At 39.7% G+C, this 27,062-nt stretch overlaps 1 protein-coding gene across 2 annotated transcripts; it reads left to right on the top strand.

Annotated features, from left to right (window-relative positions):
• The first annotated feature begins 970 nt into the window (after nt 1-970).
• Nucleotides 971-25,727, top strand: LOC145454750 (cytochrome P450 3A8-like). 2 transcript variants are annotated; one of them, XM_080332736.1, is made up of 15 exons: nt 971-1,754; nt 3,111-3,198; nt 3,269-3,371; nt 4,423-4,478; nt 11,635-11,731; nt 12,666-12,745; nt 13,673-13,807; nt 13,941-14,095; nt 18,744-18,865; nt 18,932-19,013; nt 19,618-19,778; nt 19,839-19,927; nt 21,005-21,142; nt 24,711-24,867; nt 25,182-25,727. In XM_080332736.1, the coding sequence occupies exons 2-15, from the start codon at nt 3,119-3,121 to the stop codon at nt 25,257-25,259; spliced, it is 1,533 nt and encodes a 510-aa protein (XP_080188862.1). In that variant the 5' UTR covers nt 971-1,754; nt 3,111-3,118; the 3' UTR covers nt 25,260-25,727. The 2 variants fall into 2 exon arrangements, with proteins under 2 accessions (XP_080188862.1, XP_080188861.1); XM_080332735.1 differs by lacking the exon at nt 971-1,754 and having other exon boundaries at nt 1,776-3,198.
• The last annotated feature ends 1,335 nt before the right edge of the window (nt 25,728-27,062 follow it).

Below are 27,062 nucleotides of genomic sequence, written 5' to 3'. Positions count from 1 at the left end.
TGGCATCCCGCTTATCTAGCGTATCGAAATATATGCATATAGATGCTACGTTTCACGGACGTATATTAAATGTAAAAGGCCGACACAATCTGTTGTTCAAAACGCAGATCTGTGAAACATGTGTGACGGCGGTGTTTACGAGCATTTGCGCTGCGGAGTTAAGAGTGGAAGGACCATTTCGACGACCGGACAAATCAATATCGAGGATCGTGGCCAACCAACGACGCTTGTATCGCCACCGATCTTTTTGCACCGCACTTGGCCTAAACGCATGTTGGCCAAAGCTTCAGGTCTTCATGTGTCCTGGTGTGGAAATGGTCAACCCATAAATGCATGTGTCTAATAGTCTCACACCGGTAGCATATTTTCACTCCTAGACTAAAGCATTCAATTCAAACGGTCTACCACAGTATTGAGTGATACCAATTTCGAATACGGTATGAATTATATTTGTAAATTATGCACATTAAAAAAACTATGGGGTGCCGCAGTTATGGCCCCTTCCTTCATCTTTCATAGCCGAGTATTACCGGCAGTAGTTAGAGCTTTCCAGAAAAACCAATGTCAGGCAAATCCTATCATGACGTCAAGCAATTTTTGTAATACAAAGGTTCGCCTATATTGTTGTGACCATTATTGCGCGTTTCCCGCTTATTTGTGATAGTAACCAAGACAATGAATGAACACGGATATACGAACGAAGTATCCACTCGGATTGGTTGCGGGAGATTCGGGAAATAATACATGCACATAAGAAATATCGCTCAAGTTCGTTCGAGACCAAAATTTATACCCGTCGTGACCCATGTAGAGGTCGTGAACATTACTTTACAAGCCCCTGTCTTGTACCGTAGCCTTCATATTAACAGATACTTTTCATGTATTGAGAATCACATGATCGGCCGCATAGTTTTACGCATAGTGGCAAGGCGACGTTGTAAATATCTGGCTATACGACATAAACGACAGCCGATCAAAGAGTAGTCAATCAATCAATCAATCAATCAATCAGGTTTATTAATATTTTCATCGTTTCAAAAACATCACAAGACTGCGATACAATGAAAAGATAGGAAGGTGTCGAGATAACTTGGAGTAGCCATTAAGATCAGACACCCACCTTAGCCTAGGCGAAGTAAATAAGAGGCATGCACACCATGATTGAAAAGTAATGCCGAGAATATAAGACGTAAGCGACAAAATAAAATGGCATGTGGCGGAGGGCGAGGTCGATGTTAGGTCGTGGTCCGCTAATCCTGTAGACTGGCTGGTATTGATTTAGAAGAAATTGCTTGTATTTCGACTTGAATGCGGACATGCTCGACGACTGTCGGATAGCCGGCGAGATGCTGTTCCACAATTGTGGTCCGGCATACTTGATAGAGCAATGCGTTTTCTTGTATTCAGTCCTGATCATATGGTAGTTGTTCTTCGATGACGCGCGTGTTGCAACGTGCTGTCTAAAATAATGGCTTTGTTTGGTGTTACTTTGTCATATGTGACACGTATTGCACAATGCATGATTGATAATGGCTTATTTTGAAATGTTCGAGTTCTCGGAATGTTCGTGTAAATTAGTTTTAAGCTGATGTAAGTGACTCCGTGCTGGCAGTAGGAGACGCTGTTCGCCGTGGAAAGGGTGAAAAGATTCGCTATGAAGACAGTGCTTTGTAAATTAAACTAATGTTATCAAGTATATAAACGGATCTCAAGCTACAGACGAACCGTACAGATTCGAGTCAGGAGTTTATCAGGTATATAGCCCATATAGGCCCCGTTTAGGCCACATCTGACTCGTGAACGTTACACTGAATATAGCTATATTTTGATGTTAAGTGGAATGGTTAAGTGGAATGGTGTGAACCTGTGAAAGGTTCAGTCTCGTGTGAACGCGAACCTTTTTGAAAGGTTCGGTGTGAACGCCAACGTGAACCTCATGACATCACGTGACGTCCTATTGCTGATTCCAACTCTACATTTCAGTGAACTGATAGCCGATATTAATATACACGATACCTAGCGACGACTCGGGCCACATAATACTACAATAATGAAGTCCAAATGACGTTTTAAACGTCGCCAAATGTAACAACTGGGGCAATCAAATGATATAATAATCCCATAAAATCGACTTCTTTCGTCGCTTTGCCAACAATTTCGACGACGACTTGCAAGTGAATATAAGCTTACGCCTTAACGGTCTAGGCCTGACTGGACAATGTATTCGGGGTCTGAGTATTGCAATGTTGATATTGAGCAGAGTGTATGACGGGTTTCTATACTTGCTACCGATATTACCCCACGAACAAGTTATGCAGCAGTAACCAACACCTTGATCGCACGGATTTGGTTTTTATGATACAATAAACATATGAAGTCTAGATTGACCCCGTACGCCGGCTAGATTTTTTACATCACACAATGATATCAATTCCCTTCATTGGTTGAATAAGCATCATTCGCTGACTACATGTAATATATTTCGCTCTTGATGTTGTGTGATTGCGGGTCAAACTCGCAACAGTGAGTCACGAAATATTCACAAATGGAAAGCGGGATATTTCGAGCAAACTTATGTAACATACCAAGTAAAATTTTTGAGATTGTCAAGGTGCATGCTCGTTTGGTGTCGCCAGTATGCTGCAAGCGCCACGCATAGACTGGCCCGCAGTTGAAATGCAATAAATTTCATACAAAGATGTTATAGTGGAGTGAAAATGGTAATGTATGAAAATGGTTCACAATGCATAACCTACCAAGGTTCGTTTGTGACCGTGAACCACTCAATTTCTGAGGTTCACACACAGAACGCGAACGTGAACCTCACGTTCACACCATCCCTATTAAGTTGTTAGCTATATATGTCATGAGATCATTTATGCTTCGGCGATGGTGTGTGCAATGCTCTACCAAGTATTTAACAGTTGGATGAGTATAGACTTCACAACCTTGAACCCCGATGACTTGATGGATTAGCAATCATTTGTTTCATTAATTTTCCATTCAGCACTATGGTAAGACATGAAAATGTAGAAAGCGACTTTGTCAAGTTTTTCAGACACACATTCTGATGACGAAACAGTATGCTCATTTTTATCGCAAACTTTCAGATAGAACAATGTTGATTTCAACGCGAGTAGCGCCATTCTTTTCCTTTGAATCGCTTGTGATCTTCGTATCCACATTGTGTTTGTTCAGGTGAGTGCACGGGTTGCCGCCACAATTTCAAAACTTATGAATATATTATATCTTGTACTCGGAATTTCAGGTATTACATGAATCGGAAATGGCAATTCTTCAAGATAAATGGAATACCGCACGATCCTCCGTCGATTTGGAATGCTGGCAATATCAGAGGATTGAATAGAGAGGTAACAATTTCCGCGTAGGCTGGTATAACCAGCAAGTACTTTTCTTTGAGATATTTCCATCGGGATTAGTATTCTGCTGTTTGAAAGAACATCCTCTACTCGATGTGGTCGCCAATGTTCTCTCTAACCTGCGTACGTGCGCAAATGCGCAGTGCTGACGCAGTCTCTGCGCATAGAATATCTAAGTTGCGCACAAAAAATCCAAAGTGAGGACCTTTTTTTCAATCGTTACGCACTGTTGTCAAAGGGTCTGCGCAGTGAGTTGGTGAGTGTGCGCAGACTCGTCATAAATTAGAGGGAACATTGGTAGTCGCTGCTAAATGTAAATTTTAAGGCGTGGGAAGTGTGGAAGTGTGACTTGGCTTTTGGCCAAGCCTGCACAAGCGGAAACAGTGTGTGCCTGGTCTTCAGAGGTTGAGTTTTGTGTAGATAGCTTAGTTCGTTAAAATGTGTGTTTATGAAATTACATTCGTTATTTAGCCAGCAAGAAACGGTAATCGTGATATATGTTAAGAATGTTAAGATGACGTGCGCCACTCTAATCATTTTCACTCCGAGTTGTATTTTGAGCTTTGAATATTAGCATAATTAAAATCTACCGGTCAGCGTTTAGGGACGCGGTCATAGTAAAGTATGAGAGCTGTTACTGTCACCGTTCAGCTTTTTATTTCTCGTGTGTGAGTGAAGACTGAAGACAGTTCGATACGAAATCATGCATTTAAAATTGATTAAATAGGGCCAGAGTGCCCGTTGTCAGTTAGTGCTCTTAATTTTTTAGCGTATTGTTGGTAGTAAATAACTGGAACTTTTGTTAAAATTAAGTACGACTTTCTAATCTCCATTATTGAGATGATGATATTAATTTTAGTTATAGATATTAATTAAGTTGGCTTAAAATTTGTCTTAGGGTATTCGCGATCAGTTTTGCAAGGTTTACAATGCACGGTACGAAAATTTCCAATGGAAATTTTGTTAAAGAATCTGTAGGTGTTTTTTTCGTTGTGTTCACAACGAGATTTTATCGTCGACTGATCTCACCGATTTCTTCCAGGGCTCATATTCGGATGCGTTTGCTGGGCTGAGGAAAAGGCACGGACCAATTTTTGGGTGCGTATGTTACACAATGTATAACAGTTGTCAATGGCTTCCGAATAACTTTTGATTTTGAAACTGGGTATAGTGACTATCAGTGTTGGGATCAAGTCACTACCTTCGAGTCACGAGTCATTTCGAATCATTGCAAATTTTGACTCGAGTCAATTCAAGTAAATCGATTTTCGAAGGTGACTCGAGTCAAGTCAGTTCACTCGATTTTCGGAGGTGACTCCAGTCAAGTCAAGTCAAGTCAAGTCACGAGTCAAGTCACAATTCAAGTGAAGTTGCCGTTTCGAAGTACGAGGCATGATTACGTCATTGCATTTTGCAAGCTGTCTGAAATACAGATTGAGCGATCATTGATTCCGAACGGATGACCGAATATTGAACTAAATGTATACACGCAAAGAGGCGCTGTATCGTTCACATATACGTAGAACTGGTAAACTGCGTACACGCAAAAAGGCGCTGTATCGTTCGTGAACTCTTAAACTACATAAGTAATTGCATAGCGTCAGTTTACAATTAACAGCCAAAATAAAGAATAGAGGTTAGAGAAACGAATTAATAAGATGCAATACATTACCAATTTACAAATTGATATGATACAATTCGAGCCTGCGCCAATGGCTGAGGACTATATAAACTATATTCGAATTCAAATTCAATAAAACAAGAGGTTGGGTCGAGGTAAGAACAGAGAACAGAACTTCGATCACTTTATTTGCGGTCAGTTTATTTATGAGAGAACAATGGAGGCTCTGTAAAACGCACGATCATTGAACGATTGTTCGCTCTCACGGGTTACAACAACGTTTTGCGAACAGTCCGAATATATGCAAGATACACTAATTTTTATCGACACCGATTAGGGGAGACCAGATATAATTGTAACTCTTTTTGTATTTTCTAACATTTCGTGTTTTTCTCGTGAAAATTTAATTTCCAAAGTTTTATATAAAGAAGCCAACAACTCGATAGTTGATACAAAAACTAAAATGGAATTCAATCTACAATCAATCACGGAGATTTTGGGGCGCGAAAACCGCCGCTCGAACGGACAAACGTACCGCCTATGCGGGGCACTTATAACAGTGTTATTTATGACTAAAAACAATCGAAATGAACACCGAAAACGGGAGCACAAATTGTATGATTGCATCAACCTAAAGAAAGAGAAGTGTGAACGCTCCCAGGCCACGCCCCATCGCATTTTGGCATCTGAATGCAGTATCACCCTTCGTGCCTTCTTCATGAGCTCAAAGCGTACAAGAAACACATTCATTTCATCATCTCCCTACAAATATTCAGCCTCTTCTACCAAGATGCTGTTCTTCAGCGAGCATAATCGGTTGGGCATTCGGTCACCTGCCACCTGGCTAAAATATCTTGGTTGAATGGGTCGATGATGGTGTAGCCAAACGAGGACATAGCATTGTGTGGCGTCAAAGCTAATGGCACTTTTTCTGTTCAGTACCAAATTAAAAAAAATTGTGAACACCAAACGACAAAATGTAAGTGGGTCATGCTCAAAGTTGGTAAAAGAGGATTCAGTGATAGCTAAGTTCATAAGTAACCATTAAAGGTCGACACACCAAAAGTCGATCAACATGAAAAGGGTGGAAGAATCACGGATATAATCGACCTTAAGATTCACATCATACGTCAGTATGGCCGTTCCGGCAGATGATCATATTAGAATTGGTATGGCAAGGTAGTATCTGTTCTGGTATTGAGCTTCAGGCTGTTTCAAGATTAATCTGAATTAGGTAAATGATTTATAGGGATGGTTTGAACGTGAGGTTCAAGTTCGCGTTTTGTGTGTGAACCTAGGAAATTTAGGTAGGTTCTGCACTGTGAACCTTTTTCATATATTACAATTTTCACTTCATTATAACATCTTTGGTTCAAATTTATTACATTTCGACTGCGGGCCGCTCTATGCATGGCGCTGGCAGCTTTAAAAATCAACACTAAACGAGCATGCACCTTGACAATCTAAAAAGTTTCACTTGCTTTGTTACAAAAGTTTGCTCGAAATACCCAGCTTTCCGCTTGTGGATATTTAGTGACTCTCTGCTGTGAGCTTGAGCCGCAATCACACAACATCACAAGCGAAATACGTAGTCAGCGAATGATGCTTATTCAACCAATCAATGTGATTAATAACGTTTTCGGATGCAAAAAATGTAGCAGGCGTACGGAGTCTATCTTGACTTTATACCTTTTCTGCATCATTAAAACCAGATCTATGCGATTGAGGTATTGGCTACTGCTGTATAACTTGTGAATGGGGAAATATCTGTAGCAAATATAGAAACCCGTTTGACACTCTGCTCAATATCAATGTAGCAATACTCAGACGCCGAATACATTGTCCGGTCTGGCCTGGACCGTTAAGGCGTAAGCTTATATTCCTTGGTAAGTCCTCGTCGAAATTGTTGGCAAAGCGACGGAAGATATTGACTTTATGGGAGTATTATATCATTTGATTGCCTCAGTTGATACATTTAGCGACGTTTAAAACGCCAATATGCACTTCAGCATTGTGGCCTTATGAGGCTCGAGTCGCCAGTTCATTGAAAGATAAGGTTGGAATTGGCAATATGACGTCACGTGACGTCATGAGGTTCACGTTCGTGTTCACACAGAACCTTTCAAAAAGGTTCGCGTTCACACGAACCTGAGCCTTTCAGAGGTTCACACCATCCCTAATGGTTACACCAACATATGAACAAAGATGTCGTAACGGGACAAAAGTGACAGAGTGTTACAACTGCCCCTGACACGGTCGACCATGATTAGTGTCTCACTATGGTATCTTCCCGGCGATGCAAGTTCTTGTTTTCCTATCATCACGGTAAACTATGGTCAGTGGTGGCTTTTGGGGTGGGCGATGTGGGCGGTCGCCCGAGCCCCCCCCCCCCCCCCCCCCCCCCCTCTGGTAGAAGGGGCTCCCCTATTCGGATTATGCGCTTTTTTAAGGATAATAACGAATAAACATGGAAATCCGTGTACCAAGCAAGAATATGATTCCGTACGGATGTGTCAATCATCATCAAATCTCTGCATTTGTTAGAAAAGTCCCGTATCCCGATGATCAACTCGTCTCTGCATGTGGTAGAATTACTTAGTCTTGATGAAGTCTATCCTCAGACACATGCAATAATATACATACACGAATCCAGCACCTGACCAAACCTTACCGCGGGAAAGGGGGGTCTGGGGGGCGGAGACCCCATAAGTTACGGTTAGACACTTATAGGGGCCCCCGGTAAGTCTTGCCCAGCCCCCCGTTCGTAAGGCCACCACTGACTATGGTAACATTGTTCCAGCTACATATATTACGTTGTAACCACTTGAGGTAATATTCTTCTGAACAAATTATTCCAGAACAGAAAATTTACCCAAGTGTCCAAAACTTTGTTTCTATCAAATTATTCCGGGCTTTCGCGTCGTAGCTCAACGTAACTTCAGGTATGTTAGAAGACATAACTACCGCATGCGAACTCAAAATATCAAGGCGATTTCTCCACCCTACTAGTGGTGAGGTCGATTGTTACATTCGCCCTTATTTACATTTGACCATGGTCTCCCCTACTTGATGACTTGAAATTGACCCGTGAATTTTGCTCCGAGTCACGAGTCAATTCACATTTCTGATACGCCGAGTGAAGACAAGTCAAGTCATTTTAGCAAAGTGGCTCGAGTCAAGTCAAGTCATTAGAAAAGGGTGACTCGAGTCATCCCAACACCGGTGACTATAGTAATAATTAGGGCAAGGTTTTGTTGTAGTCAAATCCGTGGAAAGTTACATTTATTTTTCACAAAAGTTTCACTAAAAAGTTGGATTTATGGACAAGTTCCTCGAAATTATCAGGGTATAAGAAACTTGAATCGATCCGTATGCAAGGCACTGTAGCAAAACTCAGTGTTGGGGACCCCAACAAAATCAATAGCCTAAAAAATGACCCAGTGAAAATATAATTGTCGACAGTCTAGCCTGAATGTACGTCGAATCAGAAAGGAACTCAAATTTAAATGACAGTGAAATAATCAAGAGATTCATTTACATATAGTGCCAAATATTTTCAGTAAAATGTTGATTGTGCATGAAAAATCGAAACAAGTTGGAAAGAATTGCATGAAAAATCGAACAAAGTTGTATGAAAACAAATGGAGAAAGTTGCAAGCAGTTGTAATATAAAATTCCTTCAAACAGCTTAATACACCATAATACATTACTTCTGAGTATTTATGAAGCTGCCGGAAGTTGTAAAAAAAGTTGTAAAAGTTGCAGAAACTTGCCTTAGTAATAATATTCGTCGACTGTGGTAAAGAATCCGGTTATATTTTCTTGGATTGAACTGTTTCAACTGGATAAAGTACGATGCCCGTACATTGGATTGAATTAAATTTCAGCACCGAAATGAGCGAGGTCCATGAATATGATCTATAAAAGGGGCGGGCAACATCTCCAGTCGGCGGGCCGTATATGGGAAATTGAAGTACTTGGCGGGCCGGATTCCTGAATCGATGCATTAAACGCGTATTTATCCAATCCTACTATACAAAGATTAATCGTATGTAACGTAAATTTTAAGTTTGAAGCATAGAAACCATAACAGTATTCAATGAATTTATTGATGTAACGTATTTCAATGGCTATGTAAATGAATGAGACATCTGTGGTCGATCAAAGTTGTGAACAGGTTCTTGGAACTCAGGCTGCGTGTCGCACACCAAGAAAACAAAGAACTAAATAATAACTAAAAATCACTATTACTTGTGTCCGAAAAAAGAATAAATAACCTTAGGGTTACCATACGTCCTCTTTTAAGAGGATTTGTCCTCTTTTTTGACTTTTTTCAAAGTGTCCTCGGAGGACGCCCTTTTGTCCTCATTTTTGAGATTTTGTCCTCCTTTTTGAAAATTTGGTCATATTTAGAGCAAAATGCGAGTGATACGCCGTAAATTAGCACAGCAGTGACGCTCAAACGGTATTTTGAGCTCTGAGCGAAAAGAAGACCTTTTTTTTTAGTCAACCACCCGGCAATGTGGAGGAAGAAACGGTATTTTGGGCTCTGAGCGGGAAAGTTGACCTTTTTTTTTTTTAGTCAACCGATCAAAAAGTGGGGAAAGTTCACCAAATTTTGAGAATTCTTTTCCGGTTTTGCAAGTCTCAAATTTCTGAAAAAGTGTCCTCTTTTAAGATTTCCAAAATATGGTAAGCCTACTTTAGCGCCCACTAGGGGATTTCAAAATGAGTTATGACGTCAGACTAGCAAAGCTTTGCTCATAGACCAGAGGTGGTCACGATCCGGTTCAGGAGTATGTGGCTGTGTGTGTTTTATAATCAGGACCGAAAGCACACGTGTTCAGCTTCCTCCCGCCCAAATAAACAATGATTTTGAGCCCACATTATACAGGGTAATCGATGCAACTTCTGGGTGGGGGGTGCTTGCTATATGAATTTGATTTCTATATGCATCTGGTCGTTGAATTATTTGAATGAATTTTGTCAATAATATTGGTCGTTCCATGTATTACTATTTAGATACTATTCTCCGCCCACATGATCAGAGTTAGCGGTAGAGCTGGTGGAGGATAATGAGTTCGAAAATACAGGGAGCGTAATTGCACATCGTTAAGTCATGTTCATGTCCTACCGATAACATCAGCCTTATGCCGGTGCGCACCACGGAGCTTTATAAACACCCCACATCCAGTGGTTTCCAACCTTTTATGGTCGCGACTCCATCTCCAATTTGAAAATGTTCCGTAGCCCAGATCAAAATTTGACAAGCTGATTACTAAAAGAAGTCAGCACCTTTGCTCAGACTTACTCACGGGCTAATTTGGAAGCTGATTACGTTCAACATATTCGCAAACCCCCGAATAAAGGCAAACGACCCCCTCCCGCTTGGACCACTCGCTTTGAATGAAGCATTAAAACCGCCTTAACGATCTCTGGGAACATACCGCTCTCCTATAATTGCGATTACAATTAGGCTTATTCCAGTAAATAAAGGTTGCTTATATTTATATTCTATTGCAGATTTTGAGAGGGTGGTAGGCTCCATATCAAAATCAATAAATGTGATAGCAAATCGCGCGGGGCGTGAAGAAAAATACCATGCATCAGCATCAATATTCCCCAAAAATACTGTCTTTATGCTGATTTACGAAAAAATTATGAGCCTACGTAAAGTCTTCAAAATTCCGGACATTTGGCATATTTTAGAAATTCCTCCCGGACGCTAGTTTGAACAGTGAAATTCCGGACATGTCCGGGAAATTCCGGACGTATGGCAACCCTACGCTAAAGGGTGTCCGGAATTTGGGTTGCTGAAATATGGTAACCCTATTCTAGGCACATATTTCTACAAAACCTAGGTTCCTAGTTTAGCAGATGTTATTTTAGGATAATTAGTACGGCATCACACTGTCAGCTGTCAGCTCGTGTATACCGAATCTAACACTTCACAATCCTCCTTGAATCCGGCTTGGGCCGAGAGTCAGTCAACTGTAGGCTAATTTGCATATCTGCTCTGCTCACACAACCGAAGTTTATGATGCAATTATACCAAGAGATTCTGGGCAATATGCGGTGGCCTACTTACTGCATTTTCTACTACAGAGTAGCTGTATACTGGCCGCTAACCTTCAATGTCAGATATTGAACAACATTAGTGAGCTCGTTTTAACGTATATGTGCGAACTCCAGCAAAGATTTTCAATGATCCCTTCCTGGGCAAAAAATGAAATCGAGCTGCTTATAACTGGATGTAGTGTTATAGATGTATGTGTAAACCGCAGTATTTCATGATTCACACATTGGGCCTCACGAAACATTCCAAATAATACATTTCACGGTCACGCGAAGCGCGTGTATTGATGAAGGAAGTCGCCTGTGTGCTACACTGGTAATCTTCATAAATTTATTCAAGCACATATTGTGCTTAAGCACCCTAATTTGATACCAACTGAGCTGTGGATTAAATGACGTTGCCAAGTATGATATGGAATCACGATTAAGGTAGCCAGATAATTCCGTAACTATATGCGTTCGAAGAAGGCACATCATATACTAGGTGTACCGTCTTCTTACGAGGAAATTTCCTTGTTTGGTTTGTGAATGAACGGCGAGATCTGTTATTTTCGCCAGGATGTACGCAGGCTTGGAGCCGGTAATCACAATATGCGACACAGACATGATGAGGCAGATCTACACCAAACAATTCCGTAATTTTCCCGATAGGACGGTTAGTATTGTTTTTGTGCGCAATTGACAATGGACGTGTAACAGACTGTAGCATACCAAGATCATCGTCGATGGCATTCATTATCAATCATTACCCTCTGATGTCTTCGATATATCGTCGTTGCTCATGTTCACACATGATATCCATCATGCTAATTTTAATTGCCGTTTCTTTTCATTGAAATATTAGGACATATATATGGGTACTGGACAAGTGGGCATTATGCCCACTTTGTAGATAATATAGAATATCCTACAGTAGCCAACATTTGGCAATATGCTGCCCTCGCAAACCACCGATTGACGTATTGTGGTTCCAATGCTATAAGCATTGCCCCAGGCGTAGCCAGAGATGAATGGCTACTTCGACCACAAATTTTTGACTTGTGGATCGTGACCTTATATGATTCAATGAACTCGTGAGGTCGCGACATTGTTCAAATATTTTTGCGCCCTCCCACCTATTTTATTCACTCCTTCCAGATTTCCATCATCACACCCGGAAAAGGGACAATGCGGTCGTACTCAACTAGAGAGAAATGTCCCAAACGTCCAATAGTATAGGTACTAAGTGATACACAATATCAACCCTGTCATCTTCACGTGAGCTCGTGGCACCCTTGACATCACCTCCGTTTAAAAACCAGGGATTTTCAGTAACCCTCAATTAATATTTGTAGCATCATTAATATCCATCCCATGCAATTTTCGACCTTGAAACCCGCAGACTGTTGTTAAAAGCAAAAGCCGGTGTAAACCTTCCCAAGGCACGTTTTGAAGCAATGTATATTTCAGATCACTTCATGCGTTTGAGTTGCCTCGGTACTCATGTGTGGACCACAGTATTGCGATTAGGGTTGCATTCAAAACCAGAGGCGTTTGTAAACAAATGCTATTTCAAAGATCTCTATCACAATTACATTATTATGTTTTAGAAGTTATTCAATAAACTCAATGGAAAGGATATGAACGAAGCACTTTTACCGAGTAAAGGCACGAAATGGAAACGATTAAGGTACGACAGATAACGATATATACTTTAAATTAAGAGTTACCAGGGAATATACTTGGAATCACAATTCAGTATAACTCAGCATTTCCTGAATTGGGTGCCGCCAATCTTTGCCAGGGGCGCCGCCAAGACTCTTGAAATTCCTTTTTTTTCTAATATCGTAAGCCTACGTAGACCAAGTTCAAATACCAAATACCCTCTTGCGAATGCAGGTAAATGGATTAGACCAGGCGGTTAGCTATAAATTCTGCATCACTTTTGTAGCATTATGACATTAGATTACCCATAACCGTCTGTGATCTTTTTTCCATGATCTTTGTGGGATTTGAGCTATCAAGATTTGATTTTTTTTACTGTATAGACCCGTTTACTTTTTCCTAATCTTTGGTCATGAACAAATGTCTTGGTATATTCGATCAATTTTCTATAAGTATTTTGCAATAGTATATTGTGGGCCCCTCTGCAAATCGGTAAATTCATTGGGGTGTCGCGAGTATTGATAGAGTTTCAAAGGGCGCCGTCAACAAAATATAGTTCCGGAACGACTGGTGTAGCCTATATCGGCCTACAATCTACATGCTATGCATGCATAGAATTCAAAGTAGCGCGCCAAATATCGAAAACTTACGACCAATTCGTAAGAGAAGTCCACCACCTATTATAAACGTTGTACGGTCAGTCGATTTTATGAAACGTTATTTGACGGTCGTTATGGAAATCGTGTCAGGGCAGTGCATGAAGCGTTCCACATGACCAATGATGTCGAATTTATCATTCCATTCGACGATCATCAATGATCACCTGATTGATCATCGATCACCATCATATCCATAAATTATTTCACACATAAACTTGTATCATAGCAGCGCTTCACTATATGGATACAGAGGTTGAAAAGCCCATGTTACTGAAGAAAGCAAATTTTTTCAGATCTGCGCTGTCGCCAGCCTTTTCCGCTTCTAGAACACAGCAGACCACAACGATTGCCATTGAAAGGTGTTTGGATCAAACAATGAATATACTACACAACATTTGGCTGGAAAATAGAGAAGTTTCAGTCCAGAAGTAGGTATATTAGGGATGGTGCGGTTCCCAGAAAGTTCTGCATGGCGATGATATTTTGCTATCAACGCAAATTGTGTGCCGAAAATAATTATGCAATTCGTGATCAGCGTCGGTCTGACTTATTCTTTTGCAGTTTGTTCTCAAATTTGTCGTTGGTCGCTATTGTCTCAGTCGCTCTTGGTAGGAATGTTGACACACAAACACCCGACGGCGTGGGCACACAACTCACGGAGGCAGTCCGAAATCTTTTTTATGGAGGATTTACCAACCCAGTGGGAATTCTAAGCAGTGAGTATACTAACACGGTAGTGAAGTAGCCCTAGGAAAGTGATTCTCAACTGTGGTGCGACTGCTCAGGAGTGCCGCGAGACGGTGAGGTAAAGAGGGTTGATACCGACATATAAGAGTTAGGGACAAATAAATTCTGAGTAGCATTTGGGAAGACGGTAACTAAATGGTCATTACCAGCAATTTTCGTCAGAAAACCACGTATTCCAATTGTCGCTAAAAGATTTTCACGAGTGGTCCTATTGCACTTCACATTCTCTTACGAATGTACCTGTTAGCTATTTCCCATAAGTACCTTCAATTGTGGACACTTATTCTTTGCATTACATCCTATTTCTAAGTTTGAATAGTGCTAGTGTGATAAAAAAAAACAAGTCGACAAGTGAATCCGCTATCGTTTCAGGTTTCATATGTTTGCGAATCTGTGTCTGATGCAGATTGCCTTTTGCTGGGGTGCTGCCTGGCGCTCTTAAATATAATCCACTCCACCCCCATGGGGACTAGCACCGTGACATTTAAATGTATATTTGATTCGTTTTCACCAATCGAAATTGGTGTGAAAGAAATATTTAGTAGCGGAAAGGCCCTTTTGCCTAATTTGCAACAGACATAGGATAATTGTGATGTATTATTGTAATCGATTACGACGATTGCATAATTTTCAAGTAATTCTAATCGAAATCAATTACATTTGAAAAATCCGTCATAATCGTGATCGATTATTTGACGCAATCGATATCCTCATAAGAGAACTAAAGGACTATGACATAAAATATACATTTGTAAACAAAGAATTGCAGACTACGTTGTATCGGGTTATTGGTGGATAGAAACGTTGGGTTTATGAAGCACGCTGCTCATTATTTCATCACACGTATTGGCTAATAGCTATATGCTCTGCTCGTTCTTGCGTAATGAGTTAGCCACACGTCTATAGTCCGTCGATCTTCGACTTATAGCAGAATGATTGATAGGACCACCACCAGTTATGTCTGGTCGTTAATATAGTTATATAATCTACTTCGTAACAGAATGATCATCACCACTCTGCCAAGATCAAAATAGAACCTCAATTACAATTGTTTCGATGCGACACTCCGATGTAAATGAGTGCCGATTTAGCAGGCGTCGAATTCTGTCTGCTCAGCTGAATCTGCTCTTTGGACTCGCTAACCTTGCGCATCAGTCTTGTATTTCAACAGAATCAAGCAACCCAAATCGAAGATTAAACAATGTGAACTTCCGAATTGCTTAAGGAATAATACAAGATAGTGAGATTCGCAATAGTGCTTGCTCATCCGTTGCTCGGTGGTATGGAGGACGAGACAACGGTAGCGAGGGCAATTTATACTAGCGAAAAAAGACAATTTAAAACAGTAATCAAACAATCAAATCACTAAAATCGTACAAATACAATTAGTAAAAACATGGAATACAAATAAGGACAGTTGAAAGACTAACTGATTCCTCTAAAATCGACCTCAAATAAAGGATAGAAAAGAACATGCGCAATCGCAAACAACAATGGTCAACAAAATGAAGAAAAAAAATTATGCAGAACTTCTGAGAGCCGTTTCTGGGGGTTTTGAGGTTGCTGATTACGAATATCACATTAGTTTTGTCAGATTGACTCTCTGTCGAAAGATATTTGCACCCCCAAAAAGCCTAAAATTACTGCATTTACCCATAAATATTTTACTTGGTCCGAAGAAAATCGTAGTTTTTTCTAATCTTATGCTGCGCATAAATGGCTAATTGACTATGAAGAACCCTCATGTCAATCTCAGTCATTCTATAAGTATTAACATGGCATGATGCGAAATATTTGTCCGTCAAAAAAGCAGTTTGTCAAGCCTAAAAATTTTACTTTTGCACAACGGAAATTCATATTCTCCTGTTTCAATTGGTAATCCTACCAAGATTGAAGAGGAGTATAAAACTATAAAATTTATCCTTGAAAGGCTTAACTACAATACTCATATGTGTCTCATTTCTTTTGACTGGTAAATGTATAATTTTCCCTTGATTTAACAAAGTGGGTATATACCTAGTAACCCTATCTAACGAGAAGCTTAAATCTGGTATCTGGTATATTCGAATACCGATGAAAGATTCCTTTTTCACATTAGGAAGGAGTTCACTGCATGTAATTTCTCCTAAAATGTAGTAAATATAACTTTTTAGATGATCACAAAGCACCCAACTACAAACAGTTGGTCCAAAAATTCGTCTCTGCATATTGAAAACCTGTTCAGTCATCTTGATATATTTCCCGATCATCTTGTTGATTAGCGAAGGGAGAGGTTCTACCAAGACATCAGAACAACAAACGAAAGATACCAAAGCAGATTAGATGAACCATTGCACATATTATGTCAGACCATTTCCGGAACCTTCCGAGAAACTGCACTAAATAGCTTACAGGCAAAAATCGTACAAAAAACAATTTCGATTTAAAATATATCAATAATATTGTATTCCAACTGATTATTTCAAATTTACAATAGGTGGTTGACGTAAAACTGATGGAATTAAGGCCACGTTATTTGATTATCTAGGTAAATTACATACATGACTGTAGTTTATTTATGTACATGATATCCGTGAAAGTCTGGAACTATGATAAATCTATTACCCCTGAATATAGTGCTGTTGCTGTATTTGATTTAAAATAGTCTTCTGTGTGTAAAAATAACAAGTAGATTGAATTTCTGAACTTTATAGTACAACTAAGCCTATATTTTAACTAGTCATTCCCGCGAAAATGGGAGATTTTGGTCAAAATAGCCCCATGGCTTATCTCCACAACAAGAGTCAATTTGAAAAAACTAAGGTCATATTCGGAATCAGTGCCCTTCAGAACCCCCAAAACCACTCTTACTTTGTCTGCCCAAAAATATGTGTTGACCAGTGTTATTGATGCTTGATGATTGGGTAAATGGTTATAATTGGTTGAACTCAATTTGAATGTTGCGGGTGGTCAAGCGGTATAAAAACTGGATCAAGATTAAAATTTATACTTGTCAGATAAAACATGAGCATTTAAATATCATACCAATAAAGGACGCCGATTGTTGGTATAAATCATAATCGAGCTGTTCTTTGCGTAACTCATAACGGCGGTTCGCATTATCGTGTAAGTATATTAGGGGTGTTCAAAAATGACTTTTTTTCCCTCTAATTGTACTGGCTACTCGATAAAATTGTTAGGTTACCTAATTGAAGCCTGCACACCAAATTTGGTTCAATTCCAACCAGTAAACGTGTTTCAACATGAGAAGAAAGTTCTTTATTTATTATATAAAAATAATAAAATAAATTCAAAATTTTCGAATAAACCACATGAAATTGTTAGGTTGTCTATAAAAACGATGCACACAAAATTTTGTTCAATTTCAACCAGTGAAAGCGGAATTATTATCGTCGAAAAATTTGAATTTGAATGAAATAGTATTTACGGTGGGCACACTTGAAATAAATAATTATTGAATTGGCCACCGTTAGTACTATTTTATTCAAATCCAAAAATTTTCGACGGCAATAACTCCTCTTCCACTGGTTGGAATTGAGCCAAATTTTGGGCTCATCGTTTCTGTGGACAAGCAAACAATCTCATGGGGTGAACAGAAAATATTGAATTTTCTTTTTATTCATTTTCACATATTAAATTTTAGAAAATTCTTTTCCAGTAGCAACACGGCTACTGGTTGGAATTGAACCGAATTTGGTGTACAGGCTTCAATTAGGTAACCTAACAATTTTATCAAGTAGCCAGTACAATTTGAGAAAAAGTCAATTTTAAACACCCCTGTTGAGGGCGATAAATCGTCAGCTATAACGTTTGGCAACGGATATATTGTAACGTTACAAGCCAACGATGACTTATTTTCTCTCATTAGGTCAGTGGTTACCACCAGGCCAGTAGGCTTCACTGGCCAGAAACCTTAATTCTGTCACAATATGCATCTAACTACGATACACTACATTACTATAGATTATATGAGCACAAAAGAACTGTACATTAACAGAGTGTGAAAACAACAAAAACAATATAATATGATTTTCACAAGAACCGAAAACATCAAATGAATATTTATTGCAAACCAATTGCAAATCCTTGTTGTTCTCTTTCAGATACCAGTTTAGAAATGCGAGACTTCACATTGGAAAATGTCATCGTGTAGTTCGGTCGGAACGCAATAGCATGATACCAATTACATTTTGCAAACGGCCTCATAAATATTGGAGATATATTTTTATCATTAGTATAGCCCAACAACGACAGTGGCGCTTATCACCTGTACAGGCCTTGTGCGTCACTACAATGCAATTTTTACATAAAGTTGGAGATGTAATTGACTTTACAGATGGACCAGATTTATAGTATTAGACGGTCACATGCGGCATTCGTGCCGGTTGTTGTGGTATGAGTTTTATATTGGTGCTCGACTTCTATCGGTCTTTTGCACCAGACATATGCAGATAGTATCATATATCGTTTTTGATATCGTGCCGGTGTTTTTACCACCTTGGTATCGTGTAGTTGATTAGATTACACGACTCTTTGAGATCACGTAAGGCCTTTGGAGATTTGTTTAAGTAATGAGGCTCGTTGTCTGAAAAATAAACATATACATTCTCGTTTCAGTAATATTCCCGCCATGCGAAATTGTATTTGCAAAACTCGGATACAGCTTGCTTCCAACCAAATCTCTTGGATATATACGATCCTTCACAAACACCATCGTCGAAGACCGACTCCAGGAAGGGGTAGGGCTGCGATCGCTGTGTCTGTTTGTCTTGTATGTCGTCAATATACAATCGCAATCTTGCCAGGGTGAGCGCCACGTGGACCTTCTACAATTGATGTTGGACGCAGAAGTCCCAGAGAGTGAAATTACGGAAAAATCAATGAAAGGCAATTCAAATTCGTATTTTAAATCTTGCTTCTATATAGCTCCAGTTGTGTTGCTCACTACGACTACCACAAAGATAATATTGATATGGGCAACATGAAATCAACAAATACGACATTGCACAGGCGCAGTTATAGGATTAGGGTTGTGTTTAAAACAAAAATCAAGGCTCTAGTTTAAAGCATGTTTTTATTCAGTTTTTCAAGCAATGACGTCATGCATATTCAATTTTGACGTCATAATGGATTGATATTCACAATTGAAAATATAGGGTAAATATAGCTCCTTTGGCGAAATAGGCTTTCAACCACTGTCATATACGGACCAAAAATATCTTTATTCAGGACTACATCGTCTTGCAGGATTTTTACGGTCGACGGTCATCATCATCTGAACATTCATTCAGTATCAATGATCTATATCTACGTACCTATAGCTGTTGAACCGACTATTACGAGGGTTCCAACCGTCTCATATCGCATAAGTCGGCTATATCAGGTGGTAATCGTCGTCCGCAGGCTCATACAACATGTTTTTGGAATGTCTTTACACAATTACGGCATAATTATATGACTTTGTGCTAACTTATTGCTCACAATTTTGCAGGAATGACGAGAGGGGAGTTGCTGGGAAACGCAATGCTTATGATCGGAGGCGGATTCAACAACACTTCCAACGTTATGGCGTGCTTGTCACATAGTTTGGCCTTCCATCCAGATATACAAGCCAAATTGCAAGTTGAAATAGACGAAGCTTATCGCGCCAAGGTACAAATTGCTGTGACCGTCCGTGTTGATCGATACTCATAGTTGATTCTACACTTGCAGGGACGCTTTGACTATAAGACTGTCAAGCGGCTTAAATACCTCGATATGTGTGTCAATGAGACGATGAGATTGTATCCGTCTATTTTGATGTGAGTATTGCCTATATTACTTCGTTAGCACCCCAAAAATAAACATGTTCGACTTGGCCCCAGTTGGGTGACACTCGCCTCCCCACATTGAATCATATATTTGTGACGCTTTGCGCGAGGCTTCAGTGTGCTGTTAAGTGGGTCAGCTTGGGCCGCCTAAACAGGCTTAAAAAGTTATATAATTCATGAATGACTTGGTCGATACGATCGTGAATTGCATATATATTGTTATCAATTTTTTATTCTCTCTCTGCTCACGTTATCATATTTACCAGTAGAGCAGAGTCTTGGAAAATGTAGGGTCCGTAAATAATTAAGAAACATTTTCAGGCGGACCCGTTGGTATAATGACTTCGTTACAAGATGTTATTTCGTCATCTCCTATCTGCTATGTTAAAAGATATTGAAATCGCACGAACGTACTTAACCAAAAGACGCACACGATTTTGAATTGGTAGATTATTTTTCCGCTGGATGGCAGTTGTCTTGGTGGGTTCAGATGGCCAGGACAGGAACATTCGGTGCCAGCCATTTGGGCGCCCATGGACAAATAAACTTCGACGTTTTCGGTCAGCATAAGTGCAGTCCTTTTCGGCTAAGGTGTTCTCGCTGTCGATCGTTCTGGCACACTTCTCGGAGTCGCATGTTACATCGACTGAAACATAATACGTCTTGTTGCGTCGTGGTGCGTTAATGGCCGACACCGAAATGCGCATTTCTATAAATCATGCGTGTATTTTCTTGTCGGAAGGGTACACAATATTCAAGATATTTTGCATCAATAAATCTGTAATTATTGGTAATTCTCAAAATAATTTTGGGCCCCCTTCGATCTCGCCCCCTCCAATTGGGGGGTTTGGGGTGCGGCCATTACGGTCCTGTATATTATTATAATATTGATCCAACTTATCTATGGTACATGATTTTAGACTGTCGGAGGGTTGTAAGTAGTTCTAGTTGCGGATTTTGAAAAATGAGTTGTTCTGCTTCAAGTTGCACATTTTGAAAATCCTGTAAGTTGGACAAGTCTTATCAGCTTAAGTGGTGTGACAATTCATTCTCCTCAATATTTTCCAGAAATTCGCGCGTATGCAGGAACGACACAGTCGTCAATGGTCTGCACATCCCAAAGGGTATCACTGTACAATTTCCCGTATATTTTCTGGCACACGACCCTGATTATTGGGACGATCCATGGGAATTCAAACCTGACAGGTACAGGTTGTGATATTGCAATATCAGAGGTGGTCAGTAACGAAGTACTTCTACTTTTCAGAAGTACTCAAGTAGTTTTCGTCTATTTCTGGTACTTACTCAAGCAGATCTTATTTTCGCTACTTCTACTTCGTAATATTTTGTGATCGACCCACCTACTTTTCGCTATTTTCAGTTTGTCAAGTAAAAGTAGTTCAATCTTCCAATCAGGAAGATAGCCTGAGAAATTTCCCGGATGTTTTCACGGAGTATCAACATTTAATTTTCATAAGAGTTGAGTAAAGCGAAGAATTTTCGTCGCGCTTCGCGCGCAGTGGATACGGAGTATCCAGTATGATTTCACGAAAGTCTCGGTGAATATAATTTAGGTCGCGTGCTGGCGTGGTTCCGATTACACCACATTGTCGTCCTTCGCCCATGTGAAATAATTCATCACAGTATATATGGCTGATCATGACGTTTGAAACTGATGTTTCGCAATCTAGCAGTTACTTGTCATATCGTAATCTAGCATGTCCATGGCGTGTCCTAATCTGGAAAAGTGGACTCGGACTTTTTTTAGTCTTAGAGCTGTTTTAGCATGTCACCTTTAAAATTTTCTGGACTAAAGGCAGTGTTGTAACCAAGTCACAAGGTTCCGAGTCACAAGTCAATCTCACTTTTATAGTTTTGACTCGAGTCAAGTCGAGTCATACTCAATTCAGTACCGAGTCAAGTTCGAGTCCAAGTCATGGAGTATAGTGTCGAGTCCGAGTCATAGTGTTTTGACTCGAGTCCGAGTCCAAGTCATTGTGTTGACTGCTCTGTTTCCAGTTAAAGTCTTGTTAAACCCACTTTTTATTATACTCTGTTTGGTGATATCGAATGGTTCGCATTTATAATATGTACATTTTAATAATATATTCATTTCAGAAATATATTAAAACCCGGAGCTTTTCGAGCTGACACTCTTCAAGGGCAATCGTATATATTTAATATATAATATATTTCTGCATATATTATTACAATGTATATTAAAGTTCTGTACCCCAAATAGTCTATTTATATTTTATAATATGCTAATTTTCCTCACTTGGTAACAGTTTCAGGTAGCATTTCCAAGTATTTGTACTGATAGACAAAATAATTATAGTGTGATCTGATAACTTGACTATTCTTCGAAATTACAATGAAATGCCTGTCTTGGTAGACCCAGTCTCGAGTCATATGACTTGGTCCGAGACTCGGACTCCAAGTCATGCGCAATGATTCGAGTACAAGTCGAGTCAATACACAAATTAACTCGAGTCGAGTCGAGTCATTTTTCATTTGTAAGAAAATGACTCGAGTCAAGTCGAGTCATCAAAAAATCGTGACTCGAGTCTTACTCGAGTCGAGTCATGACTCGAGTCATTACAACCCTGGCTATAGGCATGAAATACATGTTCCACTTTAAGAAGTATTATTTACATTTTACTTTTAATTCCAAGTCACATATTCTTTGAGTTATATTTAATGTCAGTTTTTTTGTCTGGAGAACATACATGTTGAAGTATAAATGGAAAAAATTCCTGAAAAAAATTCCTGTTGGTGTGGATCAATATGAATCAAGCTCGTCACCTTTCTCATAGCTCAATTTGCACCATTTTACAATCAATGTGAACGAATTAGTATCGTTTTCACATCTACTTACTTACTTGAGTACTTTCAAAGTTAGTCAATTCTACTTCTACTTCAAGTAGTTTTAGGTTGCTTATGGAAGAAGTTCTTCTACTCGTACTTGAGTATATTTTTTCGTCGCTACTTCTACTTATACTTGAGTAGCTTCCTTGACTACTTTGACCACCTCTGTGCAATATCAGGGATACTCAACGTCATTCTAGTCAATAAGTTCGCTCTTGTGTAGTTAGGGATGCGAGATGCTAATCCAGTATACGAGTAATAGTAGTAGTGCTCTTAAAAACAGTTCTGATCTACTTTAATCAGAAGTAGAATTGCCTGGTTTTCACTACTAAACTAAGCTTACTCATGTCAGTAAACAGTTGCGAAAAGCAGATATAAATGCACTCCCACGCAGACTGTCAAAAGCTGGAAACCGACATATGCATATACGGTGAAGAGCTGTGGGTTCGTACTGCTATTTTCCAGGGGTATAAATTTTCAACAGCACATTACATCATAGTATCACATCATCTCGTGACGCCAATAATTGTTTTACTACAGAACAGCGGTCCTTCACTATTTCACCCCAGCGACCTTTTTTCAAAAAAAGTATGTGGATGGCGTGCTTGCCCTTATTATAAGGCCCGTTGCTGATACGATGAACGATATGAATAAATAAACAGGATACTGCATTAACGCTTTGCGCGATTAGAAGGTTAACCAAAAATAGGTCGATCACAAAAATACAGCCACATTTAATTTTGCTTACGGAAAATATAGTTTTCAACTCTAACACGGATGTGCTCCAGTCATAGAAGAACTTCAAAGAATTAAATTAATTGAACTCTGTATTAAAAGAATACGAATGCCGATACAATTTTTAAAACGTGGAAGATAATTTCTTGTCTGTTGCCTAGAAACGTACAACGGCAGTCTTGTAAAACATGGTCTAACGCAGTGGTTCTCAAACTGGGGGCGGGCGCCCCCGCTCCCTCCCCTTAGGGGGGCGCAACGCTGTCTGAGAGAGTGCTTGGTGAGAGACAGCTTGGTGTAACTTTATAGTGATCGAACATACCACGTCCAGCCTAGTCATTTTTATTTAGCATCTCATCCTGAAGTTATTTAGTGGTTATATCACAGAAGAAAATGGATTTCGGGGCGAGTTTTCAATTTCCTCATTGGAACATATTAGGTCAGCGATTCAGGAATTTCTATTTCCAACGATTGTTTACTAATTTGCGGACACTGACAGCTTCAAATCCAAAATGTTTTGCAAACATTTCGAAGCCGCCCTGTTTGACCACGCTATCTTCAACATGTAATTTTTCCACAAACGCCAACAAAACAACCGCAAGCAGGAATATGTTTGCATTGTCAGGGTATTGGCAATTTGACAATTGAAATGAGTTTGCACAGTCGGATATTTCATCTCAGACGACCATTTTATTGATTTTAAATACAAATTCGGTAATCAATCATTTAACAACTTGATAGGTTTCGCAGACCCCCTGAAAATGCTTCGCGGACCCCCGGTTGAGAACCACTGGGTTAGAATCCGGCTTCGGAGTCGGACCAGAGCTTTAAAAAATAGAACCGGAGTAGGACCATAGAATTTGTCGATCCGCTCTATACTAATACCTAGGTGTTACCTTCATATGCCCATACGTGTTAGCGCCAGTTGGATTACTGTACTATGTTTGATTTATGTAGTGTAGGTGCGTATATTCACACCCCGTATATCGCGGGTGATGGTGCAGGAATGTAAATACACTCTTTTTGTCGCTAATAGTCCACCGTAAGCGCAGAAGAACAATACATGAGTACTTCAAAAGAGTACAAGTGCTCCGCTACTGACCACCCCTGCGTATAGTCTTTTGCATATGTACTCATTGTAATCAATTTGATTCCCAAGTTGCATTTATACCAGAATGGAAGACATGACTCAAATCGACGATATGATGTTCCAACCTTTCGGTGCGGGACCCCGGAATTGCATTGGAATGTCGTTCGCGGAGATTGAGATCAAAATGGCGATGTGCCGTATTCTCCATATTTACTCTTTTGAACCTTGCGAAGATACGCCGGTATGCTTACGGACGAATGAGAGTATCTCCATTGTTCACCTATTGTAGCCTATGTGATAAGTATAGGCAACTTTAAATTGTGAATTTATTGTCGCACGGCTTGTTGTGCTGTTTTTAGAGTTGTCGAGTCGTCAAGTGATATGTTTGACTTGGCAGATCTGTCATGGTCCAGTGTTGAGGGTAGCAATTCGGATTGCACGATCATTTTAAACTTCAATGTAACCAACAAACAACAACTACATTTTTCAGATTGTGGACGAATACGATTACGCAAAGTTCCTTGTGAACCATTGCAGAATATCATTTCGTTTCAGAAACCACCTTTAAATATGCTCTTCAAGCTGGGAATGGTTCTGAAGCAAGAATTTAAACTCAAAATTGCGAGGAGATAGAGATGCGAGAATCTCCGTTCTGGCAACATCTGCGAAAGGTTTCATGTTTCGTGGATTGGGGCAGTATAGCATCTATCGGGGACGGCGAACCACTGACCTGCAGTCATGCAGTGACTAGCCACGTGAATTTCAACGACTGATTTGAAGCTTCGAACTTTTTACCGGTACTAGTGTTAGGTTCAAGTCACGATCTCAGAACCAATGCTAATTGTGACTCAAGTCATGAGAAGTCATATCAATAGGCTCGGGTCACGTGCCAAGTGTGTCAAGTGAAATGTTTCCAAGATACTCATAATCTCAGACTTTCCGATTTCGAGTCGTTCTCAAATCACCAGATATTTAAGACGTTGGAGGAAATTACTACAACAGATGCACCACTGTATTTGTACATTAATACGCTAACGCAAGACTGCTTCAAACTTGGTTCCATACCACTTCAAAACTAATAAAATGATATTATTCGTGGAATATTTATGTTTGTATGAGACAGCCTATAGAGGCGAAGCGTCATATTGAGGCAAAACCTGCTACAAGATTGGTGTTGGGTCATCACTATGAAGATTAAAGTGTCGGGAGCGTAATAAAAATCAATAAAACGGGAATTTGCCCTTCCAGGAAAACTTCGAGTGGTGACCGGAGCCGAATAACCGAAACATCGTTATCTGTGTTTCGAGTATTTCATGTAGCAGTACTTGACTATATTACGATTCAATTAGACGTAGATAGAAATACTTCCAAAAGACCTATATGCGTTGCTATAGTTTCGATTGAGTTCATTAATTTAAGGACAGAGGTTGACGAGTTCGTTATTGCTATATAGCTTCACATATTGGCCGTGAGTAGGTTTGGGCGAAGGCCGAAGACGCTGCCTATTACTTTAAAGACCATCGCGCCAAATTGAGAGGAAGGGTTTCGCAACATTTTCAAATCAAAATGTGGCGCCGCGACCCTAAAAAGCTAGGGAAACCCTGGGCTAAATGATGCGTCCTCATCGCAATCGCTATATTGCCTTCGAATATGTATTCAATACTCAGGTTCAAGGATGCCAAATAAATGTCACGGTGAACAATCGTGATTACGTTTACGTGTAATCGGTTTATTCAAATTTGAATTGAAGCCTACTTAACGTTGTCACCTGAAATATTTGACATGTGATCGATCAGTAATCAAGGTTAATAGTAAGCTCATCGCAACCCTTAGCCAGCGGTTCTTAACCTTTTTTTTTATAGCAGCGCACCCTTTCAGAAATTGTCATGGTCTAGCCCCCCCCCCTGTATTTTAACGGTTGTACTAAAGACGATGGGGTGGAGGTCGAAGTCTGGTCGGTCTTGCGAGATTGCGATTAGACTATATTACATATATTGCAGCTATTTCTAGCTTGAAGCGTGGTATTGAGCTACACAGACTACATTGTATGTTCGGAAGTAATTTAGTTCGGTCATAAGCTGGAATATCATACCTAAAGTTATTTTAAATTTGACATGGATGTAGTCTACTCAAAACAATGCAACAAATACTGTTGTACATATGTTTTTGGTCACAACACCAAACATAATCATTCCTTGTGGTACGATGGGAAAACTTTGACAATTTCATTTTGTAGCTCTCGAATACAATGATTTCAAGTTTATCATTTTAGCCACAATGCTTCGAAGGACGTCTAGTCTACAAATGGCTCTCACTCGCAGACGTTGTAAACTCATGTTCCCTGATTTCGATACGCATTGTGCTGCAAGATACAATACTTATTTTGAGCCATTTTGTCGGCAGAACCCCTACCTAGTATGATGAAACTGTGTTAAG

Source organism: Botryllus schlosseri, chromosome 13 (genome assembly GCF_051294905.1).
Source record: "Botryllus schlosseri isolate E-star chromosome 13, Bs_hap1, whole genome shotgun sequence".
NCBI classification, from domain to species: domain Eukaryota; kingdom Metazoa; phylum Chordata; class Ascidiacea; order Stolidobranchia; family Styelidae; genus Botryllus; species Botryllus schlosseri.
The sequence above is the reverse complement of the archived record's forward strand: the minus strand, read 5'-3'. Positions and strand labels throughout refer to the sequence as shown.

Excerpts from the sequence above, each read along its gene's own strand:
- LOC145454750 (XM_080332735.1), top strand. The coding sequence starts at position 3,071 with ATGACGAAACAGTATGCTCATTTTTATCGCAAACTTTCAGATAGAACA. Across the intron at positions 3,372-4,422 it reads TCAGAGGATTGAATAGAGAG|GGCTCATATTCGGATGCGTT; the intron begins GTAACAATTTCC and ends GATTTCTTCCAG. Across the intron at positions 18,866-18,931 it reads AAGACCGACTCCAGGAAGGG|GGTGAGCGCCACGTGGACCT; the intron begins GTAGGGCTGCGA and ends CAATCTTGCCAG.